Source organism: Cetorhinus maximus, chromosome X (assembly GCF_964194155.1).
Source record: "Cetorhinus maximus chromosome X, sCetMax3.hap1.1, whole genome shotgun sequence".
In the NCBI taxonomy this organism is placed as follows: domain Eukaryota; kingdom Metazoa; phylum Chordata; class Chondrichthyes; order Lamniformes; family Cetorhinidae; genus Cetorhinus; species Cetorhinus maximus.
In genome coordinates this window covers 749,519-765,308 of record NC_135917.1, presented here as the reverse complement: position 1 = coordinate 765,308, position 15,790 = coordinate 749,519, and the positions used below count along the sequence as shown (strand labels likewise).

Here is a 15,790-nt window from a genome sequence, read left to right as displayed (position 1 = left end):
CTACAACAAAAACCTGCAAAAAGCCCTAACGATGCTATAAAGATGGACCTTAAAAGGAAAGTGTGTCCTTTAATATGAATTTCTATCTTAAATCCCCTTGCCTCACAAAATAAAAGTATAATATTAAAAACAAAGGCAGATGCTTTGTGTGTCTGCTGTGCAGTGTTTCTGAACTGTCATCCATTTAACCTTTATTTTCTTTGTTTGTGGAATATGGGTACCGCTGCCAACGCCAGCATTTATTGCCCATCCTTAATTACCCTTGCCAGTGAGGCACCTTCTTGAACCGCTGCAGTCCCTGTGGTGTAGGTCCACCCACAGCGCTGCTAGGGAGGGAGTTCCAGGATTTTGACCCAGTGACAGTGAAGGAACCTCACTGTATCATTCACTATATTTCCAAATGAGGATGGTGAGTGACATGAGGACAACTTGCAAGTGGTGGTGTTCCCCATGTGTCTGCTGCCCTTGTCCTTCTAGATGGTAGAGGTCGTGGGTTTGGAAGGTGCTGTCGAAGGAGCCTTGGTGAGTTGCTGCAGTGCATCTTGTAGATGGTGTACACACACTGCTGCTCCTGTGCGTCGGTGGTGGAGGGAGTAAGTGGTTGACAAGGTACCAATCAAGTGGCAGTTTTGTCCTGGATGGTCTCAAGTTACTTGACTAATTGTAATGGAGTAACATTGGGTACTACTGACTCTGGGTGTTTTCATCAGCATGAATAAATAAAAAGAATCAGTCAGCGACTGAGATGTTGAAAGATTTGATGTCCAGCAGGGTACACAGTATGTTATGAATATCAGTATATGTTCTGTCAAGATACTGTCTAAATAAGAGATCCTCGAACACTACGTAACTAGGAGTACCTTCACATGGACTGCAGGGGTTCAAAAAGGCCTATCACCACCTTCTCAAGGGTAGCTAGAGATGGGTAATAAATGGTAACCCTGCCAGCAACACCCACATCCCGAGAATTAATTTTTTTAAAAGTGAAAACGGGTCTTGCAAGAAGCTCCTTCTGTCCGCAAAGGACAGGGCTCTGTGTGTGAATATATGTGGCTTCTAGCACACGTAAGTGAGCCACACTGCAAGCCTTACTGACTATCTTAAATTGATTTTCAGTGTAATTCTTAGCACCATCAGGATTGTTTAGCAGGTGCTGTCCAAACACGGAACCACATCTAATGTTGGACGTTATGTTTTGAGTTTTGCAAGCTGGGACTGGTTGGGTACAGTCAGTACTTTTCCTGTTGCAAACAGCCGAACAGTGATTCCGTGATTGGACAACACTTGCTAAACAATCCTGATTGTGCTAAGAAATACACTGACAAACAATTTAAGATTCAATTTAAGATATGGTTTAGTTATGCATGCTAGAAGCCACATATATTCACACACAGGGCCCTGTGCTTTGCAGACAGAAGGAACATATGCACACATTGTGCCTTTTTCAACTAAACAAAAGCTTGGGGGACAGCCATTCACTAGTTCATTCCCAATGGCAATGCCTTGACCAGAGTTGACGTGCTTGGTTTTAATTTAAACAAAAACTTGGCAGTTAATTGTTCCCTGGAGCATTTTCCATGGCACCGCCTCTACCAATCAGAGTCCTACTTGCCAACCAATCAGCACTCTCTTATGCAGTATAAATTGTTGTTCCCTTTACAATTGGTATTCTTTTCTTGCAAATTCTGTCCTGATGAGTGCATGATGAAAAGCTTCGACAGCATGTCTCTATTTTTTCAGCAATATTCAAGTTCCGTACTACCAAATGACTATTTCATTTACTTCTGTTTCAGAAAATAAGTTTAAACAATTTATTTCAAATCTGATTACCCCACTCAAAGAACGATCTATCTATAAATGTGTTTGTAATTGTGCAGAAACATAATCCAGAAATGACCATTTATGATATTAGTATATAAGCTGTTACAACTTGAATGCAAACACAATATCTCAGAAATTACTGTGTGATATTAACCAGTGAACCATATAGCAATTGTTGTTTGTGACATTAGCATACAAACTATAAGTCTTGAAATGGCTGATTGACAAATTACTGTATGAAAAACTGCCCAGAAGTAACAATCAGACCTGAACTCTAGCTTAGAAATTACTGTTTACAACATTAACCAATGAACTTTAGCATAGGAAGGTATGAACTGTAACATAAACATTTGAATTACAGAATAGGAAATAACGTTTGCAATGCTTGCATATGAACTATAGCGCAAAATGACTGTTTACGACTTACATATACAAAGTATAGCTTAAAATGACTTTGCAACTTACATGTGATCTATAGCATAAAGTGACTTTGCGACTTACATGCGATCTATAACGTAAAGTGACTTTGCGACTTACATGCGATCTATAACGTAAAGTGACTTTGCGACTTACATGCAATCTATAACGTAAAGTGACTTTGTGACTTACATGCGATCTATAACGTAAAGTGACTTTGCGACTTACCTGTGATCAATGCCGTAAAGTGACTTTGCGACTTAACTGTGATCAATGCTGTAAAGTGACTTTGCGACTTACATGTGATCTATAACGTAAAGTGACTTTGCGACTTACCTGTGATCAATGCGGTAAAGTGACTTTGCGACTTACATGTGACCTATAACGTAAAGTGACTTTGCGACTTACCTGTGATCAATGCAGTAAAGTGACTGCGACTTACATGTGATCTATGGCGTAAAGTGACTTTGCGACTTATCTGTGATCTATAGTGTAAAATGACTTTGCAATTTACACTTATGATCTATGGCGTAAACTACTTTTCGATTAACACATACGATCTATAGCATAAAATGACTGTGACTTACACTTAGGAACTATAGCTTAAACTGACCAATTGCGGCTTACACACACAATCTATAGCTTAAAATTATTTGTTGTAATATATACATAGAAAGCTAATTTTTTCAAGAGTATTTTGCTCCTTATGCATCAAACATTTAACATACTTTTATTTTTTTCTTCATTTGTCTCTTTATGTACAAGCTGTTTAGATTGCTGAAACAAACTTTGCAATTAATGCTGTATTGCAAGCTGGAGCTAACCAAGTATGGAGGATGAGAATTATTTTGGCTATCGCTGTATGATTTGGATGAGAAGAAACAAATCTTGAGGAAACTGGCTATATTTTTGCGTTTTTACTATTGATATTTTTCTCCTGTTCAGCATCTCAGACCACTCCTGTAGGAGAACCTTCTTCTCCTGTAGCCTCCTTTGTATCTTTACCTGCCTGACAAGATAAATCACTCAAGGAAATAAAAACATCTCTTTTGCTGAGTCTTCCCCTCTACCTGGTAGCTTTAAACAAACTGCTCAATTTTGCAAGCCAGGCTGAGATTTCAAAAAAATAATTTGATCAAAGAGAATTTAAATATATGTCCATTAAATACACAAGAGCTACCAATAAAACATATTCAAACAGAACCCATAAAATACTGGTGTTTGAAGTGATTGGCTTCAGCCCTCTCTCAGACACCTGGCCTTTAATATCTAGTCATAATAATCTCAATCATTTTTTGTGAAGGGAGAAGAAAGGCATTTATGTACCAGCTTTCACAACCTTGGGATGTCCCAAAGTGTTTTACAGCCAGTGAAGCACTTTTGAAGTGAAGTCATTGTGGTAATGTGGGAATAATGAAGGCCAATACCAGGACATATTATGGACATAAATGCTTCATTTTTGTCACAAATACAATAGCCATGATTTTATGAGCCTGACAAATTGGGATTGTGCACACCTGCAGTGTGAGTCTTGTTGGATATGGTGATGGAAATCCCTGCCTTAATTTGAATTGGATTGTGACAGGTAGAGCTCAGCCAAAGAGCATTCGTGGCTGAGGAAGAACACAGAATGCAGCAAGGCTGCAGCTTGCCATGAAAGGGAACTAATTGTTCACAGTGGCACAGTGAAGGCGGGTGAACGACACTGCTGCCACGATGCTGAAGAGTTGGAGGTCCTGCAGCAGAAAGTGCACCAAGGGAGATGAGCAGCTCTATTTGGGGGTGCAGACCACTGCTCCTTCGCACAGGCCAGTGGCATGAAATGTGGCTGGCCAAGTCTCCCTTGGCTGCAAATGAGGAAGTTGTATGCTGGCATAAGGTGTGTGCTCTTGTGGGTTCCATCAAGTATGGCATAAAGGTTAGTTCTATTCTCTGAAGTAACTTTTAAAGCTTGATTGAATAACCTTTCATCATGCCTAAGTTGGATGGTGCAATTTTCCTAAAGATAGAGATAGCAGCCCCAAACAGATATTGAGGTGTCCAGGTTGAGCTGCTGCAGCTGTCTCAGTGGTGTCCACAACCATGGTTGTACAGTATAGTTTTGTTCTTCTACAAACCATCCAGCCAGTGTCTTCCCTCAAGCACTCTAAGAGGCTGCACGATGAGGACATCATGGCTGCTTCCTGGATAATAGCCACTGACATACATGATAATACCTCTGTGGTCAGATGCCACCTGAACAGTAATTGAGGCAAATCTTCCCCCTGAAGGCCATGGGTTGACATGAAGGACCTCGACGTCCACATGTGTACCACATGTGACTCTGCACGCAAAAGAATCCAACCACCCAATAAATGTTGTGTGCCCTGTCCAGTTGATGCCCGCTTACATAGTGGCTGTCAATCCTGATCCAGATGTGCCACTACAGATTGCCTGATGTGGTCAGTGCAACCCTTTACAGATATGGCTACTGATCCCCAACTAGAAATCCCCAACACTAGCACAAGGCAGACACACTGAGGCACCTGAGGTTCTGTGGTGACCACCAGAATGATGTTGATGCAGTTATTCCAGCATCCATTGGAACAGGTTCATAGGACTGAATGGCCTATTTCTCATCCTATGGACCACTCAGTGGAGTGTTGCCCTACACCACAGCCAAAGTCTCCAGAAGCATTTACCATCTGCTGCATACTGCAAAATGTTGACCCCCAAAGAAGAGCATGGGGAATAGCAAGGAGCAGGCCCACAGGGCAAGGAAATAGATTGACATGGACATCACTGAGATCCAGGCCAGAAGATTGCTTTGGAGCTCTGATCGAGAACCGGTAATGGAAAGCCTACAAACTGTCAGCCCAAGGATTGCTGCACATTCCTTCCAAAGCACTTTCAATAAGAGGGAGAAATAAGATTGAGATTTATCCTGTGCAATTTGCATAGGTAGCATGGTTTAAACCCTACACGTTTCCCCTTGGTGACCCCCATAAGGTGTGTTTGTCTTGGGCTGTGTTCAAATATTCCTTTTAGTTTAGAGCAGCAACTGTGGTGGCAAGTTGAGGTTAGGCAGCCTGGGCTTGTTGGGATGGCTGTGACCTTAGACTCTGGACACATGGTGGAGTGATGTCATTGCTACATCTGGACTACATTGAACAACACAGTAGCTACCAATGCCAGCTCATTCTCAGGCACGTCCTCAAACCTTTTGAGGGGCCTGGTTGGAATGGGAGGATGTGTGGACACATTGAAAATAAACCACTATGTTGGACTATCGGATCTTGCCAAGCACCATGACTGGGCACCCAATCTGGATGACCTACGATCTGCATGAGGAGTAGCCCATGGATGTGTTGGATGTGGGTAAGACAGATTGTCACTCTTCTTTGCAAACAACCGCCCAGTCTTTCCAATCTGGCAATGGTAAGTTTATGTAACTGTGTGTCAAAGGTTTCAAAGATGTTATTCACAGTGTTGCTGAGAGAATGCTGTTTAGCACTTGTTTTCTCAGTTTTTGGGGCTCTCCTGCAGATTTATGAAAGTGCCACACACTCCATGGCACGCTGCATTAAATCCTTCCCATGTGACTGCAGTGATGGCAGAGGTGCCCTGCTGCCCATTCTCTGCCAGAAACTGCAGGCTGCTCATATTGGCCTCCAAAAGATTTTTGCCCCTGCGTCAATCCCATCTGAAGGCAGGCCCAGTAGAATACCAGCCCCTTGTCTGTATAATCACAATGTGGCATTGGCTTGGAGCCTGACAAGATCCTTTTCTCCTGTCACTTCCATTTGCTCCTCCTCACTTGTGATTCACATGGTGTCCCCGCCCTCAAACTCACTAATTGCAGTTTCTGGGTTCTAGTGTACACATACTGGGTGATGGGGGTGGGAAGAGTGCTTGTCACAAACCGTTGTGATATGCCAGGACCTCCTGGAACCAACTTGACTCGCTTCATTTCAGCAGGAGTCTACAGAGGAAAGGAATGGGGATTACAATGCCTAAGCAAGACAATGCCTTCAAACAGAGGTCAACTCATGGGGCGTGTCAGACAACCACTTCGCTAGTACTATCCTTGCCATGAAGATAATGAAAGGGAGTCAGAAGTTGAAGGACCAACATCAATGGAGGATGCTTGTTCATTGGTTACACTAAGCCTGTGAATCCATCCAAGCCAATGCCCTATGTAGCTTAACCACCGAATCCTAAAGTGGCATCAATTGCTCTATGACAGGTGCCACCTAACACTCACCACCACCACCCCTCACCCCAACCCCCAACACACACACTCCATCTCCCACTCCCAACCAATGCCTATTCTAGTCCTCTCCCTCTGAATGCACCTGCAAACAGAAGAGAGTAAAGAATACCATTAGATTTTACCTGAGCGTCCCCAAGTAGCACCCTGTGCCCTGGCCACTTCCCTTGCTAGAGACAAGACTTTGTGAGCTGGTGGGGTGTTTCTGCTGGCAGTACTCTGAGAGTTGCAATGGAAACTGCTTTGTGCAATATATTGCTTTGCGCCGCTGCAATTCTTCCCTCCACCCTCTGTTCTATGCCAAAGTGCAGCATAAGAAAAGATGAATGCTCTCCACATGCTCTCTCCTCAAGGGTGCAGGAGAGAAACATTCCACTGGGACCACACCTTCCATGTTCAAGCAGTAAGTATGTTTGCAAAAGATGGGGCACTTACCTTGACACTTGTTTGGGTACGGGACAATCTCTTTCTCATTTCCTCCCGGTTATGACTCTCTTGTCAACCACCCTCCTTGTAGCTTGCACCTGTCTCCACAACAGGGTTGACTTCAACTTCACAAAGAACAACCCTACTTTGCCAATTCTCCTGCAGCCGAACTCCAATGCATTGCCAGTGAGGCAGACAGTTTGGCCCACACATCCGACAACAAACAGGATGTTTAACTGAGTGGCATTAAAGAGAATCAAGGAGACTGTAGCCACTATGCTGTTTAACATTAATGTGTTGTGACATTATTGTAAGAGATTGTTTAGAGATTACTGTTTGTGATAGTTTATGAACTGTAGCCTGGAAATTAGTGTTTGTGTCATTGTGTGGACTAAAGAAATTACTGTTTGTGATATTAAAGAACTATAATCTAGAAATTGCCATCTGATATTTTATGAACTACACTCTAGAATTTAGGGTTTGTGATATTTAATTAACTATAGTCTAGAAATTGCTATTTATAATACTTTATGAATGATAGTCTAGAAATTACTGTTTGTAATATCTTATGAATGATAGCCTATAAATTATTGGTTGTGATATTCTATGAATGATATTCTACAAATTGCTGTTTATGATATTTTATGAACAATGGTCTAGAAATTACTGGGATATTTTAACTATCATTTTGAAATTACTGTGATATTTTAGTTAGTCTTGAAATTAGTCTGTGATATTTTATAAATTATACTCCAGAAGTTACTGTTTAGGATATTTTGTGAACAATGGCCTAGAAATTATTGTTTACGATATTTTGTCAATAATAGTTTAGAAATCATGGTTCTGAGATTTTTTATGAACTATAGTCTAGAAATTATTCTTTGTGATTTTTATAAAATTATACTTTAGAAATTGCTGTTTGATATTTTATGAATGATAGTCTGGAAATTATTTATAATATTTTATGAACTATAGTTTAGAAATTACTATTTGTGATAATCTATGAATTATAGTCTGAAAATTACTGGTTTGATATTTTATGAACTATGGTCTAGAATTTACTGTTTATGATATTAAACGAATTAAAATCTAGAAACTGTGTGATATGTTAATAACTATATTCTAGAAATTACTGTTTGATATTTTATGAACTATGGTCTGGAATTTACTGTTTATGATATTAAACGAATTAAAATCTAGAAACTGTGTGATATGTTAATAACTATGGTCTAGAAATTACTCTTTGTGATATTTCCTGAACTATAATCTAGAAATTACTGTGATATTTTATGAACTGTGATATAGAAGTTACTGTTGTGATATTTTATGAAAGATAGTCTAGAAACAGTGATATTTTATGAACTATAGTTTAGCAATTACTGTTATGATATTTTATAAATATAGTCCAGAAATTAGGGTTTGTGACACTGAATGCACTATAGACTAGAAGTTACTGTGATATTTTATTGTCTATCATCAAAAATTAGTGATGTTTCACGAACTATCGAGAAATTACTGTTAGTGCACGAAGTACAGTTTATAATTTAGTAATGGTGATATCAGTGTATAAACTATCAGCTAGAAATTATTATTGATATTAGAGTATAAATTATTTTGGAAATATGGCTGATATTAGGTTCATGTATTACCTAAAATTGTAATAAGCTATAGAGTGCAATATAAAAAAATTTTGTTTATGATATTGATGAGTGACCGATAGCCTAGAAATTAGTATTTGTGATATTAATGTATTAACTATGGGTTAATAACTATTTGTGTCATTCTAGTATGAGCTACAGTCTAGAAGTGACTGTTTATGGTTGCATGTATAATTTTGAATGGAAGATTTGTGATTTGGTGTGTGACATGTAGTCTGAAAACATCGCTGCGTATAATGTTGGCACGTGGACTATAACATGGAAATTACTGTTTTGTGATATTTACACGTGAAACCGATAAGGGGGTTGGTCCAAAAATCGCTTCCTCAATGTTGGAGTTACCAGAGGTGTCCGATACAGAAGCACGAGGTTGTTAGCACTTGGATAGCGACATTTCACGTTGCTGTGGCTCAGTCCACAGCACCCTCGCCTTTGAATCAGAAGGTTGTGGGTTCATGTCCCACTCCCGGAAACCAAGAACTGTGATTGTACTCAAAAGAGTTGCAATCTGTGACTGTTAATAACTCGAAAGAATTTTTTTTTAGCTCTCGCTATAGCAACGATCACAGTTAAAGATTAGAATCTACTTTAGGGGATTGAACTCCCCCAACATGAGCATTTCCCCTTTAATTTCTGTTTGAGCCGATCGACATGATTATCACAGTGTGGAAGATGGAATTGAGGTACTCACGTTCAGTGGCCATGGTAATGACAGTTTCTGTCGTTGCGTGATACTCGTCGTCTTCCAGAAGAGGTTCTTTGGCTAGGCAGTCATCCCCTTGGATATCATATCGGTCCAGCAGTTGCTGCAAAGGGGGAGCTTTGGGCAGGAGCTGATTGACAATATCTCGACTGATGTTGGGAGCTTGTTTCAAACGTAGCTTGCTCAGGATCTGAGACTTAATGGATTCCAACCTCAAAGCTTTGCTGTGCTCCCTCCACAAACAAGCAGAGCATTCTTGTCTCCCAGGTTCCGCCTGGTCTAAGACCCTCTCCCCAGCTTCTAAATCCTTCTCCAAGACTGGCTCGTCACTGACTGTCAATCCCAGGGAGATCAGAAGGCAAAGGAAAACCTGTGATCTATGCATGATCTGACTGTGTGTGTGTGTGTGTGTGTGTGTGTGCGTGCCTGCTATGCCCTGTTGAGAATGAAGAGCAAGTCCTCGACCCCAAACTGTAGCCGGGAGAGAGGAGAGGAGAGGAGAGGACAGTGGGTGAGTGACACGCTGGTGGATGATAAGTGATCAACTGAGGCGCCCCTTTTTATATCACAACTTTGGCCACAACTATTGTGTCGTAAAAATCCAGGATTGGCTGAAGAGCCAAACAAAAGGCTTTCTGGCTGTCAGGAGGAGAGAGAGAAAAAAATAAGGAATCGCCTTGTCTCAGTGCCAGATAACATTCGTCCCTTACCCGCTCTCTTCCTACCACTCTCTGTCGGTCTCACACTTATATACCTTATCTCAGGCTGCCATTCTGTTCCTTCCTCGCACATTTACAGGTGCGCAATCTGGAGTATTTACTGCTTTAGACACAAGTTAATGTTTCCTTTCAGTAATCTTGTTTTAATGGGCGGACAGTATATCTCCTGCACTTTGTAATTCGTATGTAGCTATCACTGGCGCTGTCCTCGCGTTTAATTTCTAGAATTTTTTCCCAAATCGTTGATGTTTTATTGCATAATGGGTTTTTTTCCCGTAAATTATTGCTCCACTTTTAAATCAACCCAGATTGATGGCTCCTGTGAAACTGACCTGTAATGAACATGGTTGAAGTTTGTTGCTGATTCTGTCTGAAATGTGTTCCCCTCATTTTTATTGTCTAATGTTTTAGCCAGGTTCTCTTGTGAAATAATCTATTATCTTGGGGGTGGGGGAGGGGGGGTTTATGGGGTAGATTCAAAATTGCGGCATCGTTCGCTGTGGGGTGGGGGAAGCTTTCTTTGGTCTTTACAATATTTGTTTATTGTATAATAAGGCTTGAAATCCCCTGCCAGTTTGAGTTCACTTCATATTAAGTTCCGTTTTTAAAGCATTAATTCACAAAATACCATTTTTAAATTAATCGCTCGTTTATTCATCCGTTCGTTCATCTACTTATTATTAAAGCAAACAACGATCTCTACATGTCGAACGATATTGGCTGGATGTATCCTCCTCGGAATGCTTTGCGTGTCAATTGCCAGTCAGTTTCATAGTCTGACGAGCTTTGGTGTTTTAGGAGCTGAAGTCATGTTAATTCTCAGCTCCACTTTAACCGAAACGACCGAGAAGCAGCAGAGAGTGAGGCCCGACAATACCCAATGTTGCAATGCGAGATGTGGGCCCCAGCAGCTTAATGGAGAGGTAATTTTAAACCGAAATCTAAGTTCGCCCCGTTAGTTTCAAATCCTCATTTGCAAGGGAATGATGATTATTCGGTATAGATTAAGAGGACAGAAATTGTTTTTATATGGCGCCTTTAACGGAATAAAATGTCCCACAACAAACAAAATACAAAAGGTAACATTTGCTGGGATTCGAAAAAGAGGAAAGAAGTGTATTATTATCAGGTTTATCTATCCCAAGACTTAAACAGGACCAGATCGTGTATCATTCGATTTAATCAGTTAAAACCCGTTATCTGTACTATCAGGTTTGCATTTAACTTGAGTTGCAGTTATAACCAGATTTGTGTATAAAACTGAGGGAACTGGACATTGGGTTGTGCGGACTAATCCCAGATTTGCGCACACAATAACGTGGGTAAAATCACTCCTCACCACCCCACCCCCCCCCCGCAATTAGCAGATCGAATTATTGAAAGGATTATGTCGGATTTATTAATATTCGTTTTTTTTTTCTGTACAGACCAACAAAAACATACTCCAGTTTATTTTGTGTTGTGTGTGCGCGCGAGGGAGAGAAAGAAGGAAGAATTTCTGACCCACTTTTAACGGTGAGAGGGCATGGGCAAGTTTTCAATCTGTTCACTGTGTTCGATACAATGCTTAGAAATTAGGTTTTAAAACAAAGTTCTGCACCGCAGACATCCACTGGGTTTTGTTGCACTGAAATTCTTCCATCGCTGGAATTGCAGAAATCACGCTTTTGATCGGAAGCAATTTCCGATCACTTCAGAGTGTAACTCTTTTCGAGTCAAAACAATAAACTAAATTAACAAAAACAAGGGAGACACTTCAGAGTGTACCCATATCATACATCAGTTGCTTTAAAGAGGTGCAATTCCATGCACTGGTTACACGTGTATAGTGATACTGACCTAGCAAAACAAGATTTACTTCTAACACTGAACCCAATAAGAATATATCTCCATCACTTGGAACAATATAAAATTAACAGAAAATAATTGAGATTAAAGCAAATTGGTGGTATGACCCTGCACACAGGAGCAGGAGGATTCGATGAGATCATGGCCGATCTGTATTTTAACTGGGTTCCCCAACCATGCCAGCAAAAATCTATCCGCCTCGGGGTTGAAACTTCCAATTGACCCCCAACATCCACAACTTTTTGGGAGCGAGAGTTCCAGATGTCCACTATCTTGTTCCAAACCTGAGTTTCGGAAATCAATTGTTTTTTTTTAAATAGTTACTAGACAGCCCAAAAAAGTTCTTGGGTGGTGGAAACCTGGGCTCCAAATAACCTGAAATCACAATTATTTCCACAACCATGGAGAAAGTGGGCAGGGCGAGGCCAGTAAAGCTTTGAGCGAGAATTAATAGCATCAGATAAAATGTTCAAAAATGATTTCCATCATGACAGTGTGGAAACAGTAGTGTTGGAGGAGATACTGGAAACCCGATTGGTACCAAGAGATTTAGGCTCGATGAACATCAAACTTGTAATGCGTTCAAAACAAATACTTAAAATGATTTAGTGATGCATTTGTCTCGCTTTTGGATTCTGTCTGTAGCAGCTTTCAGTCTGGGATTGTGCGTTCACAATGGTGCCAACCTGAGATTGATTTGTACAGTTTAAGGGCATATAAGATGTGGAAACATCTGGCCTGACAGCCTCATCCTGAACAAGCAGACATCATACTATAAAACTGGAATGGGAAAACCATGGCAATGCATTTTTGGAATACAAGTTTGAAATAGTCAGGATGTTACACAGGAACAAGAGGAGGCCATTCAGCCCCCTCCTCGAGCCTGTTACACAGGAACAGGAGGAGCCCCATTCAGCTCCTCTCTTGAACCTGTTACATAGGAACAGGAGGAGGCCCATTCAGCCCCCCCCCCCCCTCCTCGAGCCAGTTACACATGAGGAGGCCATTCAGCCCCATCTCGAGCCTGTTACACAGGAGCAGGAAGAGGTCATTCAGTACCGCCTGTTGCCCTATTCAATCAGATCATGGCTGATCTGTATATTAACCCCATCTACCCTCCTTCATTCCATAACCCTTAATCCCTTACCCAACAAAAATCTATCAATTTCAGTTTTGAAATTTTTACTTGACCCCCAGCCTTGACAGTTTTTTTGTGGGAGAGTTCCAAATTCCCACTCCCCTGTGTGTGGAAGCGCTGCCTGACATCGCCCTGAACGTCCTGGCTGGAATTTTAAGGTTCTTTCCCCTCGTTCTGGACTCCGCCGCCCAAATATAGAAGATGAAGGGGTGATCTGATCGAGGTATTTAGGGTAGATAGAATTTCTCTCTCTCTACCCTAAACACCTCGATCAAATCACCCCTTCATCTTCTATACTCGAGGGAATACAAGCCCAGTCTGTGCGACCTGTCCTTGTAATTTAATCGTTTTAGCCTTGGGGTCTTCATAGCCAGAAGATTCGAGTACAGGAACAGGGAAAACTTGCTGTAATTATACAGGGCCTTGGTGAGACCACACCTGGAATAGTGTGTGCTGTTTTGGTCTCCTTATCTGAGGAAGGATGTTCCTGATGATCAGCCATGATCATATTGAACGGTGGAGCAGTCTCGAAGGGCCGAATGGCCTACTCCTGCTCCTAGTTTCTATGTTTCTATCATTCTGGTGAATCTGTGCTGCACCCCTCCTCCCGTTAAGGCCAATGTATCTTGCCTGCGGCGCGACTCTAAAAGGGGGTTTAATCAGAGCTGGAAACATACATTGAGACACGTGGGTAATATTCCATTTGTTCTGAGGCGCTCAGCGCCAAAATTATAAAGTCATTTAATGGCTCTGTTTTTACAAAGCCCGTTGGCTTTGACTCGGAGTGACCTTTGAATCAAGATAGATTCAGTCTGTCTCTGGGAATGACTGGGACTCAGGTGATGGATGAGAAGTCCCGGGGCAGTAACCATCCATTTCAGAGTTCCCCTCCTCTCCATTGGATTGAAAGCTGTTGTGCAACGGGGGGAAAATCCTCTTCTAGTAGAATTTAAAAGTTGAGCCGTTTCAAATGCAAGTCAAGTTTTTATTTTGCAACCTTCTCCGAAGTTTCCATTCCCCTCTCATACAGATCCCCCGCCTCCAACCTGCTGGACAGACTGAGCTAAAGTTTGTGGAGGGGATGCAAGCATTTTTTGTCGATAAACCAAAATCTACATTCTCTTATTAAAGAAGCCTTTTATCCGAGGGATTGACCCTTTAGGTCCACTTCCTCACTACCTGCACTAAAGGGAGGTCTGTAAATCACGTCCCTTTGTGTTTCTTATCACAGCTCGCCTTACCTCTCCAAAATAAAATCAACCTGGTTAGATCTTTTTTAAAATCTCAGCCGATACTGGAGTGAGTTTTTATCACTGGAGTGAACTCTCGTGTTTACAGACATTGGGAGTTCTATAATAATAAATAATCAGGTTTCTTTACAAAATCGCCCTAGAGGTGCCTGATATGTTTTAGTGGACTTCACTTCCTCGAATTAAGTTCTTAAACTATACACCACCTTCCCCCCATCCCCCCAGCTCCTTTTCCAGACAGTATTGAAGTTCCGTTCTCATTCCTTCCGAAACCTAATTCAGCTATTAAAAAAAAATTGGGAGAGGGGGGGAGGGGGGCTGTTGATTTTTAAAAATACAGAATTTATTCAATTATTTGCAGTTTCTCAATCTACGTTGAATAATGTGGATATCAAGTGAACATTGCTCTCCTGTGCTACGCAGGTTGCTGAACCATGTAGTGGTAATGAGGCGCACAGTATTGTGTTGCAGAATGACTCAAGAGAAAGCAGCGATCGACACCGTTTCCAGTTTGCTGAGACTGTGCAGAGTCTGCCATCTACTGGACGCTACTAGAACTTCAAATCAAGTATTTCAGGTCTGCAGAATTGATTCTCGCTGGATAACATAGAAACAAGGATTTGTAATTATATAGCGCCTTTCATAACTTAAAGTCGTCCCAAAGTGCTTTACAGCCAATGGAGTACTTTTGAAGTGTAGTTACTGTTGTGTAGGAAACGGAAACTTTGGTCACTGTGCTGAACTGATGACCCACTGCAGCATTTCTTACTTTAAATGTGCACACAGCAAGTTCCCACCAACAGCAATGTAATAATGACCAGTTCATCTGGTTTTTTTTGTGTGATGTTGATGGAGGGATAAATATTGGCAGGAACACCAGGGAGAACTCCCCTGCTCTTCTTCCAATAGTGCTATTGGATTTTTTGACATCCACTTGAGAGGGCAGACGGGTTTAACACCTCATTGTCTCAAATATGGCACCTCAGACACTGCAGCAATCCCTCAGTACTCAGGTCTTGACTTCTGACTCAAGAGTTAAGAGTGCTACCCACTAAGCCACAGCTGACATACAGGCGATGAAGCCAAGGCCCACTTTACCCCCAAACAAGATTCTGAGAATAGAAAGGGACGATTTTATCAAAGGGTATGGGGAGAAAGCGGGAGCAGGCTATGGAGTTGGATGATCAGCCATGATCATAATGAATGGCGGAGCAGGCTCGAAGGGCCTACTGCTCCTAGTTTCTATGTTTTCTATGATTAAATCCAGCTTATGTTTTAAACACCTGTAGATTGTAGATGGTAGGGAAGACTTGGGTAGGTCAAGAGTTGCACAGTTGTGAGACGCTGAGAAATAATGATTTAGAGTAGGAGTTGGTGCAATGGGTCATCTGTTTTATGCAATGGGGATGTGAGGAGAGGAGCACATAAATTGGAGTATTTGGAGCTGAGAAAGGACGAGGAAAGGTCAATGGAGCAATATTGACAGAAATATCAACAGAAACAAAACCAAGAAAGGGAGAGAGGCTTGCAGTGAGAGAGAGGAGAGAACAAATGACAAGTT

At 41.4% G+C, this 15,790-nt stretch overlaps 2 protein-coding genes across 3 annotated transcripts in view; one reads left to right on the top strand and one right to left on the bottom strand.

Moving 5' to 3' along the window:
- LOC144672772 (growth/differentiation factor 11-like) overlaps positions 1 to 10,066 on the bottom strand; it is a 36,503-nt gene extending 26,437 nt beyond the window's left edge. The window contains exon 1 of the mRNA XM_078534763.1: positions 9,263 to 10,066. Coding sequence (XP_078390889.1) covers positions 9,263 to 9,659 — 397 coding nt within the window. The 5' untranslated portion in view covers positions 9,660 to 10,066. The remainder of the gene's footprint in view (positions 1 to 9,262) is intronic.
- Positions 1 to 15,790, top strand: part of ormdl2 (ORMDL sphingolipid biosynthesis regulator 2) — a 79,220-nt gene that overhangs the window by 43,244 nt on the left and 20,186 nt on the right. Inside the window, exons 5-7 of one of the 2 annotated variants that reach the window (XM_078534777.1) lie at positions 10,680 to 10,916; positions 11,421 to 11,508; positions 14,653 to 14,806. The gene's annotated coding sequence lies outside the window, so the exon portion shown is untranslated. Of the gene's footprint in view, positions 1 to 10,679; positions 10,917 to 11,420; positions 11,509 to 14,652; positions 14,807 to 15,790 lie in introns of those variants that run through there. The other variant, XM_078534776.1, reaches the window with a different exon arrangement.